General features: G+C 44.0%; 2 protein-coding genes across 4 annotated transcripts; one reads left to right on the forward strand and one right to left on the reverse strand.

Annotated features, from left to right (window-relative positions):
• The first annotated feature begins 303 nt into the window (after nucleotides 1-303).
• cstpp1 (centriolar satellite-associated tubulin polyglutamylase complex regulator 1) lies at nucleotides 304-3906 on the forward strand. 2 transcript variants are annotated; one of them, XM_035643313.2, is made up of 9 exons: nucleotides 304-580; nucleotides 1073-1175; nucleotides 1834-1964; nucleotides 2087-2171; nucleotides 2265-2350; nucleotides 2453-2687; nucleotides 2882-2991; nucleotides 3170-3233; nucleotides 3322-3906. In XM_035643313.2, the coding sequence occupies exons 1-9, from the start codon at nucleotides 505-507 to the stop codon at nucleotides 3521-3523; spliced, it is 1092 nt and encodes a 363-aa protein (XP_035499206.1). In that variant the 5' UTR covers nucleotides 304-504; the 3' UTR covers nucleotides 3524-3906. The 2 variants fall into 2 exon arrangements, with proteins under 2 accessions (XP_035499206.1, XP_035499207.1); XM_035643314.2 differs by having other exon boundaries at nucleotides 310-580; nucleotides 3359-3906.
• A 1227-nt stretch (nucleotides 3907-5133) lies between these two features.
• On the reverse strand, nucleotides 5134-19896 carry mapk8ip1a (mitogen-activated protein kinase 8 interacting protein 1a). Of its 2 annotated transcripts, none has more exons than XM_035643318.2 (12): nucleotides 19441-19896; nucleotides 14416-14491; nucleotides 13606-14175; nucleotides 12636-13175; nucleotides 11978-12223; nucleotides 11473-11548; nucleotides 11210-11376; nucleotides 11004-11107; nucleotides 10117-10227; nucleotides 9916-9977; nucleotides 9689-9787; nucleotides 5134-9036 (listed from the first exon to the last, which is right to left on the reverse strand). In XM_035643318.2, exons 1-12 carry the CDS (start codon nucleotides 19510-19512, stop codon nucleotides 8964-8966), a joined length of 2196 nt encoding a protein of 731 aa, XP_035499211.2. In that variant the 5' UTR covers nucleotides 19513-19896; the 3' UTR covers nucleotides 5134-8963. The 2 variants fall into 2 exon arrangements, with proteins under 2 accessions (XP_035499211.2, XP_035499209.2); XM_035643316.2 differs by having other exon boundaries at nucleotides 9916-9986.
• Nucleotides 19897-20518: the final 622 nt, after the last annotated feature.

Here is a 20518-nt window from a genome sequence, read left to right on the forward strand (position 1 = left end):
ATGACGACAAGAGTGGACGAAAGTAGCCAGCTAACTGTAATGTCCGTATAACACCAAATAATTTTATTATTTTTATTTATCACTTAATTACAACCAGCTGGAAAAATGAAGCTTGAATAACAGACGTGTTGCTGAGATAGCAAGCATAAAAACACAGACACAGTATGTAAGTGACAAATATAACACTTTTTGTTCATTGATGCAGATATAATATAGGTTATTTCTATATATTTTTTTATCAGCATCATTATTATTATTATTATTAATATCATCATTATTGTTATTATTAATTATAATTATATTATATTAGGAACCAATGTTTGCTCTGTTGTTCGGGGGGAATCAAATGAATGTAACTCACAACATCCCGTTGTTTCCATGGAAGCCCACAATGTCAGGACGGACAGTTAGCATAAAAACGACATCATCATCATCAATAACCCGTTCACACATGTAGCGGTTTATAACATTTGAATCTACAGCCAGCGGGAGTCTGTTCGGTTCATGTGGACGTCGTCCCCCGAGCAGCGGAGCAGGATGAACCGGTTCAACTCCACCGTCACCGCGGACGAGTACCTCGGTATGTTGCCCGGTGTTAGCCGCGTTAGCTTTAGCATCAGCTGTCTCCTTCACAGTCAGTGTGTATAAACAGTTCCTGTTTCTCTCTCTCTCTGTGTGTATGTGTGTGTTTGTGTGTGTCTGTGTGTGTGTGTGTGTGTGTGTGTGTGTGTCTGTGTCTGTGTGTGTGTGTGTGTCTGTGTGTGTGTGTGTGTGTGTGTGTCTGTGTGTGTGTGTGTGTCTGTGTGTGTGTGTGTGTGTGTGTCTGTGTGTGTGTGTGTGTGTGTCTGTGTGTGTGTGTGTGTCTGTGTGTGTGTGTGTGTGTCTGTGTGTGTGTGTGTGTGTGTGTGTGTGTGTGTGTCTGTGTGTCTGTGTGTGTGTGTGTGTGTGTGTGTGTGTGTGTGTGTGTGTGTCTGTGTCTGTGTCTGTGTGTGTGTCTGTGTCTGTGTCTGTGTGTGTGTCTGTGTCTGTGTGTGTGTGTGTGTGTGTGTGTGTGTGTGTCTTCTGTCTGCAGCGGACAGTGACGTGTTGTTCTACCTGAGCGACGCAGTGACTCAGCTGCTGGAACACAAAGAGGAATACACGCAGTTCGGAGTGAACCGCTACTTCGCTGAGTAGTAAGTGACGTCACGTTCATCCAATGTTGCTCAAATATCTTTGAGCAACTTAAAATTATATAGATCTGTAAAATAAATAAATAAAAGATAAATAAAAAAGGGATGGCCATTTGTATTTATGTTCTTCATATGAAAGGGGCGGGGCAATGTACGATTGTTCTAGGGCTGCGACTAAAGATTATTTTCATCGATTAAATGTGTTGCTTATTTTCTCGATTAATCGATGAGTTGTTCAGTCGACAAAATGTCATAAAATGGCGGAAAAATGTCGACCGTGATGTTTTGTTTTGTCCACACTGTTTTGGTCATCCTTTGTGATAGAACACGTCACTTGTAAAGAGAAGCAGCGAGAGTCAGGTGATAATAATAATAATAAAATTGATAATAAAGAGATTCACCAATAATAATAATAATAATAATAATAGTAATAATACTATAAAGGTTTATTGTAGATTTACAGTAGCGTTGACAATACTCAATGTTATTGGTGATGCAAAGGCAGTGGGGGCCTTAAATAAAACTCTTTTAGGAGGCTAATGCAAATATTTTCAAAAGTACAGAAACTAGTGAAAAATGATAGAGAAATTCACTGTACTCAACACTGATGAATTTCAAGGTAGCGTGTGACCTCTGTTAATGTGTGTGTGTGTGTGTGTAGTTTCAGCAGCGTGAAGAACAGTAACCACGTCCTCTTCAGAGAGTTCAACTACATCAGGGCGACTCCTCACAACAGAGCGTCCTTCATCAGAGTCTTCTGGAGATGCTTCAGGCAGATCGGCAAGAGCGGAGGTGAGAGTGAGAAACACTTATTGGACTTTAAATGAACGCATGACATGAGTTCTCTGACTCTCAGGCCGAGGGTTGGATTCAGGTAAACATAACATTAGTTTTTCTGTCTTGTTGTGTTGCAGATTTACTGTCCGTGCTCGAGTACCGGTCGCTGCTGCAGCTGTTGTGTCCAGACTTCCCAGTGGAGACGGTGCAGAGTGCAGCCAGGTCAGTACATTAAAACCCAACACCACAATTCAACCCATTGATTCTTTTTCTTTTACCTCAACAAACGATCGTTTGCTTTTCCTTTTCCTGTAGAATCGTTCTGATGGACGACGCCATCGACTGTCTAATGTCCTTCTCTGACTTCCTTTACGCCTTCCAGCTGCAGTTCTACTACCAAGGTACGACACAATCTACTGACTCACAAAAAAAAAAAACAATGACAAAAAACAATTAACCCCACGACCTTCGACTGCCCTCTATCCCTCCCCCGGTGTCTGTAGAGTTCCTGGACAGCGTTCTGAAGATCTACCATGACCTGCTGGCGGGGAAGAGTCCCAACACCGTCTTCGTCCCCACCTCCGACTCCGTGGAGCAGCTCCCCTCTGTGGCCGCAGAGGAGAACGACAGGGAGCAGCAGCAGCAGCAGCAGCAGCAACAGCAGGAGGAGGACGGCGGCGTGGAACCGTCCACTCTGGCTCAGTGTATCGACGATCTCTGCGACAGGTTCAAACACAGGTGAGACACACGGACACAGTCCAGATGTCGCACTGACATGACCAGAAAAATAACACTGTATTCATGTAAATGAATCTGCCGTTATGAATGAGTTGACACGATGAGTCAGCTGTGGCTCAGGAGGTGAAGTGGGCGGGGTTGTTCACCATCCACGTCTTAATTTATTGTGTGTGTGTGTGTATGTGTGTGTGTAGTCATCCCTCCAGGTCCTGCATGAGGGAAGTTCTGGACGAAACCGACAAGATCTGTTACTACAGCTTCCTGATGAGCCTCGCCAAACACGAGAGCGTCAACCAAACCGTTGGTAGGTTTCATAATCATCCATCATGTCATACTAGTTGAAAGCACATAGGGCAGATGCAGAGCAACATTAGAAGTCGTGTGTGTGTGTGTCTCCATCGGATAAATGTTAAGTTTAACATTCTCTCTCTTCTAGCTCCGTTTTGGTCTCTTGGTTTATGTTTTTTATTACCTTTGTGCAGGAGTTTTACCGAGCAGGGCGGAGTTACTCGTCGACCCAGAGATGGACCAGGAGCTAGACAAACTGTGAGAGTGCACACGCATTCACCATTTTTATTTATTTTCTCTTTACTTCCTGTCCTTTTTACTTCCTTTATTTCTTCCGACCTTCTAGTTCTCCCTCTGACGTCTCTCGTCCGTCTCTTGTCCAGAATCGCCCAGATCTCCGTGAGTCCCGGCAGCAACAGCAGCGGCAGCGGGTTGGTGGGCGGCCTGAAGGAGCTGCAGAGGAAGGCGTCGCCCAGGAGGAACCTCCACCACCGGCGGAAGATGGAGGTGGAGAGCGACGGCTCCACGGAGGAGACGGACTCCTCTGAAAACTGACCTCTGACCTTTCACCCCTCCGCGACAAGTCCTAAACTTGCCTTCCTGCCCCGTACACTCACTCACCTGTAGCGGATAAAAGTGCCATAGATCACGACGCCCTGTGATACAACACGTCACTTGTAAAGAGAAGCAGCGAGGATCAGGTGATATATATATAGATATAGATATAGATATAGATAATATATATAATAATACCCACAATGCTGCTGAATGCAGGGCAGCACTCTAGATTTGCATGGTCACATGACTAGGGCTGCAATTAATGATTATTTTCATATTTAATCTGTTGATGTTTTTCTCGATTAATCAATTAGTTGTTTGGTTAATAAAATGGTGAAAAATGTCGATCGTGTTCCTCAAAACCTCAACATGATGTTTTGTTTCTTCCAAATATGTTTAGTTTACTGTCACAGAGGAGCAAAGAAACCAGAAAATATTCACATTTAAGAAGCTGAAATCAGAGAATTTTGAACTTATCGTTCATTAAAGTAGTTGGCGATTAATTTAGTAACCGATTACTAATCTATTAACTGTTGCGGCTCTGACACATGACGTCCCCCCACTGTGCGGCTGCACTGTCCTGAATGTTACTCTAACATCTTCAGACAGAATGTTTTTTTTTCCCATCGTCGCTGGTAGATAGTTCACAATTCTACCTGTAAATATATTGTTTCAATATTGGAAAAGCATCTGAAATAACATAACAAACTCTAAAACTGAAAATCATAACAATGTTTCAAGTTTCATGTGCTTGTAAGTTGTTCAGCAAAACAAAAGAACAGAGAAATGACAGTAAAGTATAATATATATTAGGTATTAGATATATTAAATCCTGTCTGTTCACAACAGTAAACAGCTCAAGAACAAACTGTACTTACAAAAATAATTTATTTTAATGATGTGAAGCTTGTGTATGAATGTGATATCTCGCACGTATAGAGATCTTAAACTCACACTGTGAATGATAAAGATGTAAGTGATGGAAGATTTCTGACTAAATTATTAAATGGTGTTAAATTGAGTTTTTCGTGTCATTTATATATTTCGGAAAAGCGGAAAAATTAATATTTCCCAAAAAAACCTGTACGATAATTCTTTTTGTTACGTTTGAAATTACAATAATTGACTACACATAAGTTACATTACAGTCTAATATCTATCTGATAATGAATAAAAATATAGATTGATGGTTACAAATACCTATATAAATATGGAAATAATATTTTTAATTTTAATACTTGTATCACAATTATTTTAAAAAAAATCTTTATATTTTACATTTACATTTTTTCCTAATGCATTTAAATATTTTCACTCCTATATTCTCATAATTTGTCTTATTGCATATTAGCCTTTTAGCAGTTAAAGCAGAGAAGGCCGACCACTCATTTCACTGCAGACATTGAAAATATAAATGTGACGGATAAATAAATCTTTGAATTAAGAAAACTCAAGGCTCTGACTCAAGTCATCGACCAGATTCATACGTGTGGTTATGTCTGAAAGTAGCCAGCTGTGAATGAAACCCAGTCAAGAATCACTTCAAGAAAATATGGAAAACTTACTGACTCATTTTCTACAGGGAGAAATGTACTTACGGTGCAGTTGTAAACGTGATTTATTGACAAGAACAACCACCATCACTATCACCAGTCTGTGCATCTTGTCTTCATTTTTACAACATCGAGATCATGCGGTGTTACACCCAGGACTTTGGTTATACCAACAGCATACAATAATGACTCCTATACAAACATAATACTTACATACAGTATCTATACAGGATAATATCTATGTCGATGAGTTAAGTACAGTTGATCCCCCGTGGTGTCGGAGTCGCAGGAGTGGAATACAGAGAAAGGACACTTTCTGGTGGATCAGGACAACTTGGGCGGTTCACCTCGGAGGGCTGGCATGGAATTGACAAATTTGGTTTATTGTCGTTTAAAAAGGTCAAACTTGCTCTGCAGCTGAAATGACAACTGAAAAAATACTTTTGTTTTTTCCAGGTTGACGATGATTTTCATTCACTGTACGAGAATCGAAACAGAGACACGAAACTTTGAATTTGTCATCCATCACAGTGAACGTCTGAAGTTAAAATTTGTGTTGCATTATTTTTCATATTGTTCTTGACACGAATGGAAGGCAAAGTCTGTCTGAAAGGCAAGGGAAGGGATTTTATATGTAAAAGAGTCAGATGCTAAGAGTTGCAGAGACCAGGAAGCCGCATGCCTTGTGTAGGTGTTCAGTACCTTTAACCATCTTCATGCCAACATTTACAAGTATTTAACATTTTCCCTTGCATTTCTTTTACAAATGCAGTGAGAGACTGGGACAAAAAAAAACCTCTCAAAAATCTTTGCTTAGACTATCAATACTGCACCAATGGTAAATTTAATCCAAAACAATGAGTCATATTCACGCTGAAAGCTTCATCAAAAATGTTGCTTTAGAATCATCTTGAATTCACATCTTCCCAAAGCAGACTGGTGTAATATTGACCAGTTCTACTGTAATGTTTTAATCAATCAAGGGACAATAGACCATGTTCGCACGGCAGCCATTTTCCTTTGACGTCACCCAAAAGCTATTAGCAGAATAATGTCGTACGGCGAATCGGACAAACTGCTGTCGTTTCACAATCTCCCCACTGATCAGCAACTGAAGAAAAAATGGGTATTAAAAAATCTGGCGGGACCACAGGCCGTGTTTTCTGGTTAAACACCATATTTTGATAGCTCATTAGCTACAACTAGACTGCAGCTAACATTAGCATTTGACCACTTCCTGGCTCACATTACGGTTTGACACTGTGACATATGATGGTAAAGACATTTTAAATTTTGAATATCAATGCACCTGTAGGACACGGTTATTTAAGCCTGGAAGTAAAATGCACTGTAATCAAGCTAATTGCTAAACGCTCAATCTAATGCTAACGTGCTTGGAACAAATTTGCTGATGTCACATAACGTTACACGACTTAACTGACATTTCTGAGATCGGGTGAAAACTCACCACGACAATTAATGTTACATTTGCTAGCTTGATAACATCTAGTCCAACGTGCATATTGTTATTTCATCGTATCACGTAACAGCAAACAGAAACGTTAGCTTGAAGTGAATGCTAATGTTAGCTGTTAGCAAGTGAGCTATCGAATATGTTTATTTTGAAATCTCCCTCCAGATTTTAACTCTCCATTGTTTTTTCAGTTGCTCATCAGATTGCGGGAAATATTATTTGTCAAATTCCTTAATTATGTTTGTGCGACTTGTGACCTGGATCACGGAGACGTTCATTCTGTTTTGTTAACATGTTTATGAGCATGATGTCAGAATAAAATGGCCGCTGTGCGATTATGGTCTATATACACCAGCGCGTCGTCCTTCAGTCCAGAACCGTCATTAGATATTCCATGGCAGCCATCTTAGATGTACCAAGTCATATGTCCAGCTACAATGAATGAAATGATCCGTTGTGTCAATCAGAGACGTCGTGTGAAGTCAACAGGTAACTACGTATAACTCACCGAGGACCGTCGTCATCGCTGCACCCAAAAAATAAAAAAGGCACTGTTTTTTCTTTTAAACATAAAACATTTCAGGCTTCTTCTTCTTTTGCTTTTTTAAAAAACTTTCCATTGACTCCATCAGCTCAGATATCGTGTGGTTCAACTGCGTGTGCAGACGTATTCTCATTGGCTGGAATTCTGGAAGTCGGAAAAAACTAATCTGTGATCTTAAAGTTGCATTAATTAATTGTTGTCATTGGGGGTTTTGCCACTTGGGGGCAGCAGGACAAGCTGAACACTCTACATTGCCACATCTTAAAGAAGCAATATTACTTTTAGTCAAGTTTCAGATGACCCCTTAGATATTCTGAAGTTCTATCTTCCACCAAGTCGTAAGAAAACATCTCGCTCTTCAGCTGCTAAACGCAGTGGGATCGGTTACAGACGCTGGATTAATCAGAGCTATGTAGTTTGAAGTAGCTGCTGTTGCTGGCAACAAATTGCTGATGAGTGTAATTTAGTTGCTGCAAAACCAGAACAATGTCAATGTCATGAGGCAAAAAACAAATCTTGATACAGTTGAGGGAAACTGAGGGGTTGGGTGGTAAGTGTCCGTGGGTTTGTCACCGTGAGCGACTCCTTCACATCGCACACATTTGATCCATTTTTTAAAAAGGTGGATCAGTGTAGCTTGGAATAATTCTCTACTGGCTGCAAAAACAAGGAATTCTCCTTTTTTTCATACAAGCAACTCGGACAGTGGGTCAGTTTGTGAAGTGAAGTCTGAAGAATCAACAATGACAAGTACGTTCTTCCACAATGACTTGTAGAAATGCAAAAGAAGTCTAAGCTGAAAGAGAAGTGATCTGTTCAGTCGCTCGCGTAACTAAATTGCACAGCGTCATTTGGCCCCTGTTGTCACACGACGTAGAGAGAAGCCTTCATAAAGGGTTCGTTGTGGTCGGGACCACGTCTGGAAGAAAAAGGAACGTCGAGCAGCCGAGAGGAGACACTTCAGGCTCCCGTCGTCTTCAACAGTAGATTGTCAAGTGTGTTGGGGGTTTTGTATATGAGACAGAATTATACTTCGATGTGATTTTTTGGAAAACATCAATCTGTGCAAAGACAAAAGCGGGTCCGTTGGGGCCGTCGTTGTAGATAAGGAGCCCGTCGCTACCGCTGAGTCAAGGATGAATGCTCATTTAACGACAGAAGATTCACCGCCATTTAAAAACATTTAGTCGACATACATGTCACACTTTTATGCATACATTAGTCTGAAAACTGCAATTAAAATGTCATAACTTTTTAGAATACACGTGAACGCCCCCTCGAGTCTGAAATTAGGCTAAAAGGTTTCGTACGTATCCTGTTGAGATCTTGACGTGATAGACGCAGAATCGTAGCAGACCAAAGTAAATGTTATAAACTGTTTGATCAATTGTGCAAATTCACAGATCGCGGATCAATTATTTTAGTTTTTTTGCGTTGATTGATTACCAAGACTGTCCCCGATTAATGATCATCCATTTCATAGGCTGTAAACTTCCTGTCGTTAAGTCGACTCCTTGCTCCTGAAGGCGGCGGTCTACATGGTTGTATAGCCAATATCTATGTGTAGTTACATATAAATAATTTTAGCCTATAAAATATATCAATATAATTTATTTGTTGGGGTAGATTTATGTTACATTTGGGACATCTCACGTGATCCTGTATCCATCCACAGAGGTTGTGACGTGGCCGACGGTAGGGAACGTCTCGCTGCGTCACTGAATGCGGCTAAGAAAAAGAAGATCCACCATGCAAGTACCATGACGACGACGACATGTCAGCAGTCCAGGCTGTGGTGTAAGACGGAGGCCTACACATGCACATAGTGAGTATCCAGTACAAAGGATGAGGGAGAGGTGCTACTCGATGAAGATGTCCTCGGTGGGACAGGAGTAGCCGATGTGCTCCTTGTAATACTGTTGGAACGCCCTCCTGTGGTTAAAAGAGATCATATCAGAAGTGCTGGAAAAAGGTTTTCCGATCCTTTACGTAAAGATACACGTGTGTAATATTTGGCGGCATCTGGTGGTGAGGTTGCAAAACCACGACCAACCTAGAACCCTAACCCGAAAAACATTGGTTCTTTGTTGCAGGTGATTATACGTATATGAACACATAGTTATGGACAATATATAAGTTCTTCTAAATATTACACACTGTAGCTTTAAGTTAAGTAAAAGTAAAGTAAACTCCAGTAAAGTACTTTTTTTTGGCATTAAGAAAATTTTATAAAATTGTGAAATATGCTGAACAATAAAAAGTAAATGTACTTATGATGCAGAATGTTCCCTGTCAAGAGTTCTACGTTTGTAAGAAGTGGGGCTGTCGGCATATAACGGTAAATTACAATAACTGTGAAATAAAAATATATTTACTCCAAACATATGATAATATTTTGTAAATAATTGAGCGCCTGTGAAATCATTCCGTTACGCTTCTAGTTCAAATTCTAGCATTCTAGAGTGAAATTAATTTTCCAAAAAGGGACAATTTCACAATTTTATGTTGTTATTTTTCAAATGCCCAATAGATATTGTTATTTTTATCAAGAATAACTGTGCTGTGTAAACACGAGAGGTCTCACCCGACAGACTCGGCCAGAGGATGTAACGTTGTATCTGACATCACCACGTGACAGGCGAAGCGCTGTTGGTCGGGGTGTTTGGTGATGAATCCGAAATACCTGCAAGTGTTTATTGAGGCAGAGCTGCATCACAACACTGTTGATTCAATACAGTTTGATGCAATTTCTCACACGAATGCGGGAAATGATGAGTTCAGATAAAACCTCAAGTACGGCGTTGGACTCACTTGCTGTGTTTCGGATGACAACTACAGAACGAGATGTTCTTCAGCTGGAAGAAGTGGAAACACTGGTCGCCCTGACGGAGGGAGACAGAGTCAGGTTTCAACAACAGTGTCCTCTTTACAATGCCATAATTATATATAAGAAAAGGTGGCACACTCTCAAGGAAAGCAAGGAAGGAAGTGAGGTAGATGTAGTGAACGTACCCTGTGAGCAGAGTGACACTGGTCCTGGACGTTGATCTTCACGCCCCTCACACTGACCTCCAGCACACAGGCCGCGGGAGGCTGACCCGCTAACCGCCTGTTACACGCTACCTGTTCACACAAAGAGTCCATGTACATAAAGATGGACGACATGACAGCTCCGCAAAAGAGAAGCCAAATCCTCACGATCGCCCCCTAACTTCAACAAAGCAGAATAACTTACTGCAATATTTTTTTTGCAGCATCTAATCTTACATGGTTACATCCCTAATGCTGATACCATACTTTGAAAGTTTTTACTTTACAGTTGCTAAAACGGTGTGTTCTCCATTTTGTTCATCTGCGTGAGATAAACCTGCTGCGGAGTGAAAATGTAAAACATGAAGTCGGAGGAGAGGAACGGGGCTCAAGTGGCCGGATCTGTGTCGTAACGTTGCTTAATCAGGATTTGGAGCCAGTGAAGGGATTTAAAGAAACTCAACGATTACAGCTCCACACTTATGTAACACTGAGCCAGTTAAAGGGACAGTCCACCCCAATCTCCGATTGTTTTGTTCTTATTTGTCTTGGTTTTGAGATCAATCCAACAGGACTGAGTGATGTTCACGCTAAGATATTTCACTCCAGCTAAGCAAATGTGGAACGGCAGCTGCTCTTATCAAATATTCAAAGCACAATCATTACTGGGTTAACATTAGCTTTTCCCTATATTTAAAATATACCCTGAATAACTTCAAACATTTTATAACAGTACCACAATTGTTGGAGAACTTTCTACTTGGTTCTTCATGTATAACAGGAGGTCGTCTGCATACAAACGTACAAAACTCCTCACTACCTCATGTCACCGTGTTTGTCCCGTAGTGCAGTGTCTGTATTTATTTTACCTTCTGCATCGCAGCACACAGCACGTCGCTGCCTTTGTGGACGGGCACCTGAACGGAACCCAGGAATCGCACCTGGAACTTCTCCACCAAACCGTCTTTCTGCACTGCGAGACGAAAAGGAAAATACAAAGACACATCTTTAACCATCAGTGCTGTTGATGATAATGAATCTCTGTTTTTTAACAGGCCAGTTCTTCGCAGCGTACACGGGTTAATATCTTTGGCCAACTTGACGGCGTAGAAGGCCGGGAAGATGCCCGTCGCCCCCGTCCTCATGTTGTAACCCTGGCACCACAGGTCCTCGGACTGGTTCAGCAGTAACACCGGGTCGTCCGTCTCCAGCTGAAGCTCGTCTGCATGACGAGGGACAAACCTAAAAAAATAATAATCGGAGAACAGATTTTTTTTATCTGATATGTTGATTTGGAAACGTCACTGTTGTGTCTGCGTTGGTTCATATGTGTTTAACCTGTAGGCGGCTCTGTGGCTCTGCTGTCGCTCCACTCCGTCCAGAACGCAGGAGAACAAGCCGAATGACCCAGCACCTGAACGGCAATCAGTGCGTAATGATTTCTAAATGCTGCTCAGTTAAAACATGTTCATATATATTCAAGCTTAAAGTATTGTTTATCTAAATTTAAGACCCGAAAACAGCAACACTGACAATGGCAACTTCAACATACTCGATTAGCGACTAAAATATAAAAAAGGCCAGGAAATGTTTAGCAATAGAATGAACTTCCAACGTATATTTGATCACAGTCAAGACTTAATCATGCATTTCATGGCTTGTCCTTTTTGGTATATCAATTATTATCAGTATGATAATATCTTTCTATTTGTCTGTGATGCAGAAACACTGAAGGACGGACAGTTAGCTCTACAAAGACGTGTCACAGCAGATTATCAATATTCTTTTATTTGGAGATTAAATTACTTTTGATCTAAACTAAATATCTGGAGGATTTACAAACCGGTGGTGCTGTAGTGTCTGCTGTTTTTGGCAAACAGGTTGAGGAACTTCCTACTTCTGGGAGCGCCGGCTCTTCCTCCGTGAGACTCCTCGTCCTCCGGCGCCGCGGTGGACGCCACTTTGGACGCCACTTTGGACGGTTTGCAGATCCTCGCCACAACATCCCTCCGCCTCTTTACCTCCTCCTCTCTCCTCCTCTTCACGTCTTCCTCCAACCTCTTCTTTGTCTCCGCCTCCTTTCTTCTTTCTGGAAAAACAAGGGGAGGTTAAACTGATGAGCAGCGTGACACAAGAACCGAGGAAACCCTGCGAACAGATACGGTAGGTTTTGACTTCTGCTTGAGTCAACTTTGGACTTGTGGTGGCAGATTGTGTGTTATCTGTTCTGTGGCGTTCCACAAGGCACGATTTCGGGTCCTCTACTCCTTTTTCTTAAGCTGCTTTTAACATGATACGGATGCATAATAATCAGTTTACACACAAATCAAGATCATTTGACATGAGCCCTTAAGACCTTTACCAATCCAATTTAATTTAGTTTACAGCTGAAGCTCCACTAGTTGCAGGTTTTTTTAAACGTTAAATTGTGAAACAGTGATCTTTCTCTTGCTTTAAAACTATTTGCCATTTCTTTCTGACAGAAGAATCTTCCTCCTTACTTTCACTTCTTGCCTCCTCTTTCCTCTTCATCTCCTGCTCGTACTCGGGGTCTTCCTCCTCATTGGCTGACTGGTAGACCGTCTCGGCGTCGCTGTCGTCGTTGTGCTCATTGTAACGGTGGAAACAGTCCTTGAGGCTGACCAGCTCCAGCTGAGCGTGTTCGTCGACCACCAGCGTGTATTTAACAGAGTCATAACTCAGCCCGGCTGCAGTTTCACTCCTCGGTACAGTCCGAGAAGCCGCCGGATCTCCTTGAGGGACAGCTGCGTCCACTTCCGAGTTGGTGCAGTCCATCGCTGTTTGTTCCTCAACGGCGGACGCGTTGGTCGGACGGTTCTGGACGTTGGCGCAGGGAGTCGGTACTCCCTCCCCGTCCTCTTCCCTGATGTCAGGGTTGATTCTGTAGGATACAGAGGGATGCAGGGGCCCCGGAGGGGGGCCCTCGGTGTCGGAGCTGAGGGACATTCTGTTGGACCCGCCCTCACTGCTGGACCGGGACATTACAGAGGAGTTGTCCTGGGTCCCATCGTGGCTTTGGCCTAGGATCACAAAACATGTTGTTTGTACAGTCCATATATCATAAAACAGGTATTACTACTGTGGCCTCAGTTTGAGACAGATTCCAAAACCTTGCACCAACTAAATGTTCTAAAATTTTCACTTTCTAAATACAAGTAAGGCCTCAGAAGAAACCATTTCCATGTGTTTCTGTAGTCGGATGTTATGTCAAACAGCAGTATTGGACAATGTTTGCTCAACTGTTGAGTATCTACGGGATCAATCGACATTATCATGATCTAATGCATCCAGACACTAAGTAAACTAACGTGAGGTTAGAGGAGAACATTTTCTGTCTCAGACCTTGAAAACCCCTGGTTTATGAGATCCAGACACTTTTAGCATATGATGACAGTGATAATCACAATTCTTCCAGTTGCAGGCGGTTCTCCACCGCCCGAGGTTCTGTACCTCGGTCTTGGCTCTTGTCCTGCGTCCGCGGTGCGACCGGCGTGCGCGGCACCACATTGGCCGTCAGGTAGACTTCCTGGTTCAGCGGCGCGTTGTTCGTCTTCACCGCTCCTCCTCCTCCTCTGTTCGACCCTTTAGCTCCTGCTCTTCCTTTCTCCTCGGCCCCTCGGCCCTTCGGTCCGTTGGCTTCCCTCGGCCTCTGGGGCCCGTTCCTCTCTTTGTCCTTGGCCTTGGCCTCGGAGCACAGTCTCCCCGTTCGTCTCTCTTCCTTCACTCCATCCTTTCCCTGGTTCCTGTCCTTCATCGCTGCTGCTGCTCCTCTTCCTCTCCCTCCTCCTCCGGCTGCTGCTGCTGCTCTGCGCTGAGTCCTCGGACTGTTGGAGGATTGTGTGTGCGCGGCGGCGGACGCCTGTTTGTCTCGCAGGCGGGTGCGTGAGTCGGCGGCGGCCGTCTGAGCCTTGGTTTTGCCTTTGGTCTCATTGGCTGCAGGTGGTTTCGGGGCCGGGCGGCGGGTTCCCTGCCGGACTTTGTCCTCCGCTTTTGGTCGGACGTCCGGTGGCGTAAGATCCCCTGAACACACACACACACACACACACACACACACACACACACACACACACACAAAGGGAGAATCAGATTATGTATTAGGCAACCCGATGTACACAGAGGGATTATCAGTGAGCTGTTTCTACTTGAGAACAGTTACAGGAAAAAAGATTTCAAGAACATTCTCACTCCATCCCATTCTCCATCGCTCGCTGTTGCAGAGTCTATGATTCAAACTACTTGTCTGTTGTTTTTTTGTCATACCTGTGATGTGAGGGGAAGACGAGTGAGACTCCTTCCAGCTCTCCTTCTTACCAAAGGAGTTGTTGTTGATGGAGTCCTGCACAGACAATAAGACAGAGCAGCAGTGTGAGAGCAACGACAACACACACGCACACACACACACACACACACACACGCACACACACACACACGCACACACAGACACACACACACACGCACACACGCACACACACACACACGCACACACACACACACATACACACGCACACACACACGCACGCACACACACACACGCACACACACGCACGCACACACACACACACACACACGCACGCACGCACACACACACGCACGCACGCACGCACACACACACACACACACACACACACACACACAGCTAAACCATAAAGGACTCTCTCATCCAGGTGACCAATTCTCTCCATATTTCCACAAAGTCTAATATCTAATGTTGAATTACCATCACTACTGAACACATCATGTTGTTATTAAAACCTTATTTTCAAATTCACCGTCGTACTTGCGGGACACTTTGCCCCCGGTGGGACGACGAAGCTCCCGAGTCTCCTGAGCCGTGATCCGTGACTGTACATTTTACAGAGCACACATCAAGTCATGTCTCAGATTCATAGCGGATTGGTGTTTTGCCCACAGAAGATACTCACAGACCCTATATTTTATATTTACACCCTGTCCAGACAAGTACATAAAAAAAAATCCAGACACCTAAAATGTAAGATGTCGATTCCTGAGTGTCTCCTTGTCTGTGATGACATCATTGCCAGGAAGAGGTAGTAAGAGGAGGAGCATCGACCAGGAAGTGTGTGTGTGTGTGTGTGTGTGCAACGGTCTCACCTGGACGTCACGGGGACCACGCTCAGCTATGACTCACTTACAGACGTCCCCTTTAGGCATCTGCTCTCCCCGTCGCACCCCGCTTTCTGTCACCATGGCTACCCAGTGTGTGTGTGTGTGTGTGTGTGTGTGTGTGTGTGAAGCACTTCCCTCTCTCTGATGACATCTTCCTGCAGGCTGACATTTTCAGTGAAGCCGCAAAATCCATCTGAGTCAGTTTGATTATTCAAACTTCTAATCTCAGAATTAAAGATGGCGCCTGAGACCTGAGACCCACACGCTCCAATCCAGAAATCTCACGTCAGCTTTTGTTTTCCCGGCCCAGTGGTCTCACAGACTCCAGAAACACAAATCATCCGATTCAGGAACGACCTTCATCCTCAAGTCTTCCTCTCTGAGCTCGTCTTCATCTCAACTCAACTAAACCACACGGAGAAAAACAAACGAGGCCACGAAGACCAATTTGAATCATAATAACAGTGAATGTCATAGATATTAGGGAGCAGCTTCTGGCTACGTATCACTTTACAAGTTATATATATGTACATATATATATATATATATGTACATATATATGTATATTTATATGCTGAAATGAGAGTGAAAAGACGGACATCAGTCAGAGATCCAATCTGATACACTGGGACGTGAACACTGAATTAAGTCGTTTTTATAACCTGCTCGACACACACACACACACACACACACACACACACACACAGTGTGTGAGTCAGTTAAGTGGCAGCGAGCGTTCACAGGATCCAGCTCGTGTGGTGAGGACACAGTTTTACTGCAGCTGCTGATTCTACACTCCGACACTCCACATGGATGTTTGTGATATGAACGGATTCCAACAACACTTTCATTTGGGTTCATGCTCATTGTTTTGCAAAAGTAATTTCATCTTTGCCATTATATGAGTGATATATAGTATCATGTATTATATTAGTTCTCTGTATATTTTCAGATGTGGGACTGTATTCACATTGGGTTTTCCCAGGGACACGTCAGAGCCGGGGATCGAACCACCGTCCTTCTGGTTGATGCCCGACCCACTCTACCTCCTGAACCACAGCCGCCCCTCAAACCAGCTCAACCACGACGAAATCCAGATGAATCCATTTCTATTACTGGCCCAAAAAAATCCATGTATAAATCAAGGAGTATTGTACGGAGGCCCTGAAGTGACAGAGACAAGACGTTTATGTTGTTGTTCTTTTGATTTGTTGTTGTTGTTCTTTTGATTTGTTGTTGTTCTTTTGATTTGTTGTTGTTGTTCTTTTGATTTGTTGTTGTTCTTTTGATTTGTTGCTGTTGTTCTTTTGATTTGTTGTTGTTCTTTTGATTTGTTGTTGTTGTTCTTTTGATTTGTTGTTGTTCTTTTGATTTGTTGTTCTTCTTTTTTGATTTGTTGTTGTTTTCTTTGATTTGTTGTCGTTCTTTTTGATTTGTTGTTCTTCTTTTTTGATTTGTTGTCGTTCTTTTTGATTTTTTTGTTGTTCTTTTTGATTTGTTGTCGTTCTTTTTGATTTGTTGTTCTTCTTTTTTGATTTGTTGTCGTTCTTTTTGATTTGTTGTCGTTCTTTTTGATTTGTTGTTCTTCTTTTTTGATTTGTTTTTTTTTGTTGGCCGTTGTGATTTCCTATTTGTCGTTTCCACTTCAGGGCCACCGTAGTCTTGGTACCAGATTTAAAAACATTCACACAAAGGACAATGTCTGAAACAGCGTCAAGTGTCCTGACCAATAGAAACAGGACAGAACAACGTGTCCCTGGACGACGGACCAGCAGGAACAACAGTTGCTTCTCAGCGGGAGTTGCGTTGCTCGATCTGTGGTAACGTTACACCTCCGTCTCCTTCTCTGTTCCACCGCCTGCGTTCAGCCCGACACGCCGCATCACCGCTGCATCACCGCTGCTGCAGACGGAGCGTTTCCTCCTGCAGGAGACCTTCTCTACAATGTGGCCTTTAAGAAAAGAAGTCGCACCTCAGTTTGGAATTCAAAGGTTAAATTTGCAGAAGCTGTCTGAAGTATTTTCCAATGTGTTACACGTGATAACGTGAGAAAGTCTTTGAAGCAGCACGACGGTGGAAACTTACTGTATCTATAATAATAATCCACAGAGACTACAAGTCCCCAGCTCAGCAGGAATGATCAGATCATGGACAGATTGAACTGACACCAAAAAAAAAATTAAAATCCTCATCTGTTTCTTCGGCGAGTGACCGGAGAGATCGTGACTGATCACTTCTGATGGACGTCACAGTTAAAGTGTGAGGAGCAGATTAAACTTGACTGTGATGTAAACATCATCTGCTTTTTGTCATATTCTCTTGTAATATTCACATTTGAGAATTTATAAACGTAGACGCAGCTACGTGGTCGCGGTTGTTTTAAGAGATCGCAACGTGATTGGTTGTAAAGTAGCTTCGTATTTTCCGTTTCCTCTGACAGCGGCAGAAATGTGGCGGGAAAGCGACAGAGGAGAGGAACGTTATACGTTATACACATTATAAAGATTCAGTGATTATCTTGTTGTTGAATATTCTTCATGTTGATAGGTCGTAAAAGAAAGTTGTCTGATGTTCACTTGGAACGTTCCGTCGATTGTCGGCCATCTTTAGAAAATTCCAGGAGGACGTGACGAAACGCATTTTTCTCATCAGATGACACAAATATGAAAGGATGCAAAAGGAATTTGCTCTGTAGAATTGGGGGCGTGGCCTGACTGAGAGCTCGTCCACCTACAACCTGCAACCATGCACCGATTGGACGGTGCCAGCTGTCAATCACACTGTATCCACGCCCCCAACACATCCGTCGCTCTACGGTCTGTTTGACTGTAAATGAACCATAATGTACAAAATGATATCATGTGTTGAAGAAGACTTGAAACTAGAGATTGAACCATAAACTCCTCAGGAAAATGTTTTACTGACGATATAGATCAAGTGAGAAGTCGAGTCACGTTCTCACAGAGTCGCCCTCTGCTGGTCAGGACACAGAAGACAGGCTTCACACACTTTGGTCTACTTTCAGTCTGTACAGTCTCTCCCCATCACCGTAAATACTGTCAATTGAATCCATAGTTCACACTGTTGGTAAATCAGTTTGCTACTTCGTCAGCCAACAAAAGGTAGAAATATTTGAGGTTTTGTTTTTCAACGTGTTTGCAAATGCAAAAAAATGTAACATCGCTAGATTTTGAATGAGGGTAATGAAAGTGGGTTTGAAACCCGACTCTAACTCTTCCACCTCATCTGTTAAATAACATGTGATCACATCTGATCATCATGTATTATTAATATCATCCGGGCCTTAACAGACGAAAGCCGCCACAGAAACAAATGGCCGGTGAGGAACGTCGTCTCTGATGTTGATGTTGATGACTCTGATCTGATCGGGACCGGCTGAGCAAACAGGATGTCAGACATTTAAAGGGACACGCCAGGAAACTACTGTACGTCCTCATGTAGAGAACCACAACACCCCCGTACACATCGCACGATGCGTCTAGACTTTGTCTTTGTCGACATATTCCTCTCGTACTGAATCTTCTCTCACCAGAAAGTTCTGCTGCGGCTCGACCATCTCTCATAAATATACTTTTATATATTTCATGAGCTTCAGCTTCACAATCAGGGTCACGACAACAGCCCGCGTGTCCTTGAGCAAGTCACCGAACCCGCAGCCGCTCGCCTCCCTACCTACTGTACCGCCTGCCACAAGTCGGCCACACGACACAGACTCACGAGTTATGAATATTGATTCGTCAAATACCGGAATTTGCAGGAGATATATGTTGTCACGGATACGGGAAAAAAACAGGAGCCTGTTTTTCCCGGATGCGCTGCATCACACAGAGCTACAGCTGAGCCACGTCCAGGGCTGACCCACTGCCAGCAGGAACACACACACACACACACACACACACACACACACACACACACACACACACACACACACACACACACACACACACACACACACACACACACACACACACACACACACACACACACACACACCTAACAGCAGACACAAATAGACAGCCGTACAATGCTGTCTCATTCTGAAGGCAGGATCCTCCCAGGATGGATTCACGTACACACACACACACACACACACACACACACACACAGTATGAAAACAGGGGACCCTCCCAGTCGTACCTGGGTGCCGGCTCGTGGCAGCTGAGGGAACAGAGCCAGGGTGGTCGGTCTCTTTGGTCGATATTTATCCATGACAGCAGGTTGATGCCCCTCTGACAGGCGGCAGCTTCTTCTTCCTCCTCCTCCTCCTCTTCCTCCTCCTCCTCCTGCTCTTCCCCGTCCTCGTATCAGGCCAGTGTCGGCGCTCCTCGGCTCGGGCTAGGCCTCTCCCACCCTCCTCTGCCTCCCCTCTCTTCCCCTCTCTCCTTCCGCCTCGGTCGCCTCAGCATCGATCAGCATCCGAGCTCGGCCTCCGAGACACGCCCCTCCTGCTGCCCTGCTCGCCCCGTCATTGGTTGGCCCCGGTGTCACATCATCCTCATCATCACTTTCATCATCTTCCTGGGGAAGAGCTGAGCGGAGAGGAGAGGAGAGAGGGGAGGAGAGGAAGAGAGGGGAGGAGAGAGGGGAGGAGAGAGGAAGAGAGGAGAGGAGCGAGGAAGAGAGGAGAGGAGAGAGGAAGAGAGGAGAGGAAGAGAGGGGAGGAGAGAGGGGAGGAGAGAGGAAGAGAGGAGAGGAAGAGAGGAGAGAGGGGAGGAGAGAGGGGAGGAGAGAGGAAGAGAGGAGAGGAGAGAGGGGAAGAGAGAGGAAGAGAGGAGAGGAAGAGAGGAGAGGAAGAGAGGAGAGAGGGGAGGAGAGAGGGGAGGAGAGAGGAGAGGAGAGAGGAAGAGAGGAGAGAGGGGAGGAGAGAGGGGAGGAGAGAGGAAGAGAGGAGAGGAAGAGAGGGGAAGAGAGAGGAAGAGAGGAGAGGAAGAGAGGAGAGAGGGGAGGAGAGAGGGGAGGAGAGAGGAAGAGAGGAGAGGAAGAGAGGGGAAGAGAGAGGAAGAGAGGAGAGGAAGAGAGGAGAGGAAGAGAGGAGAGAGGGGAGGAGAGAGGGGAGGAGAGAGGAAGAGAGGAGAGGAAGAGAGGAGAGGAAGAGAGGAGAGAGGGGAGGAGAGAGGAAGAGAGGAGAGGAAGAGAGGGGAAGAGAGAGGGGAGGAGAGAGGGGAGGAGAGAGGAAGAGAGGAGAGGAAGAGAGGAGAGGAAGAGAGGGGAGGAG

This window comes from Scophthalmus maximus, chromosome 7, assembly GCF_022379125.1.
Source record: "Scophthalmus maximus strain ysfricsl-2021 chromosome 7, ASM2237912v1, whole genome shotgun sequence".
In the NCBI taxonomy this organism is placed as follows: Eukaryota; Metazoa; Chordata; class Actinopteri; order Pleuronectiformes; family Scophthalmidae; genus Scophthalmus; species Scophthalmus maximus.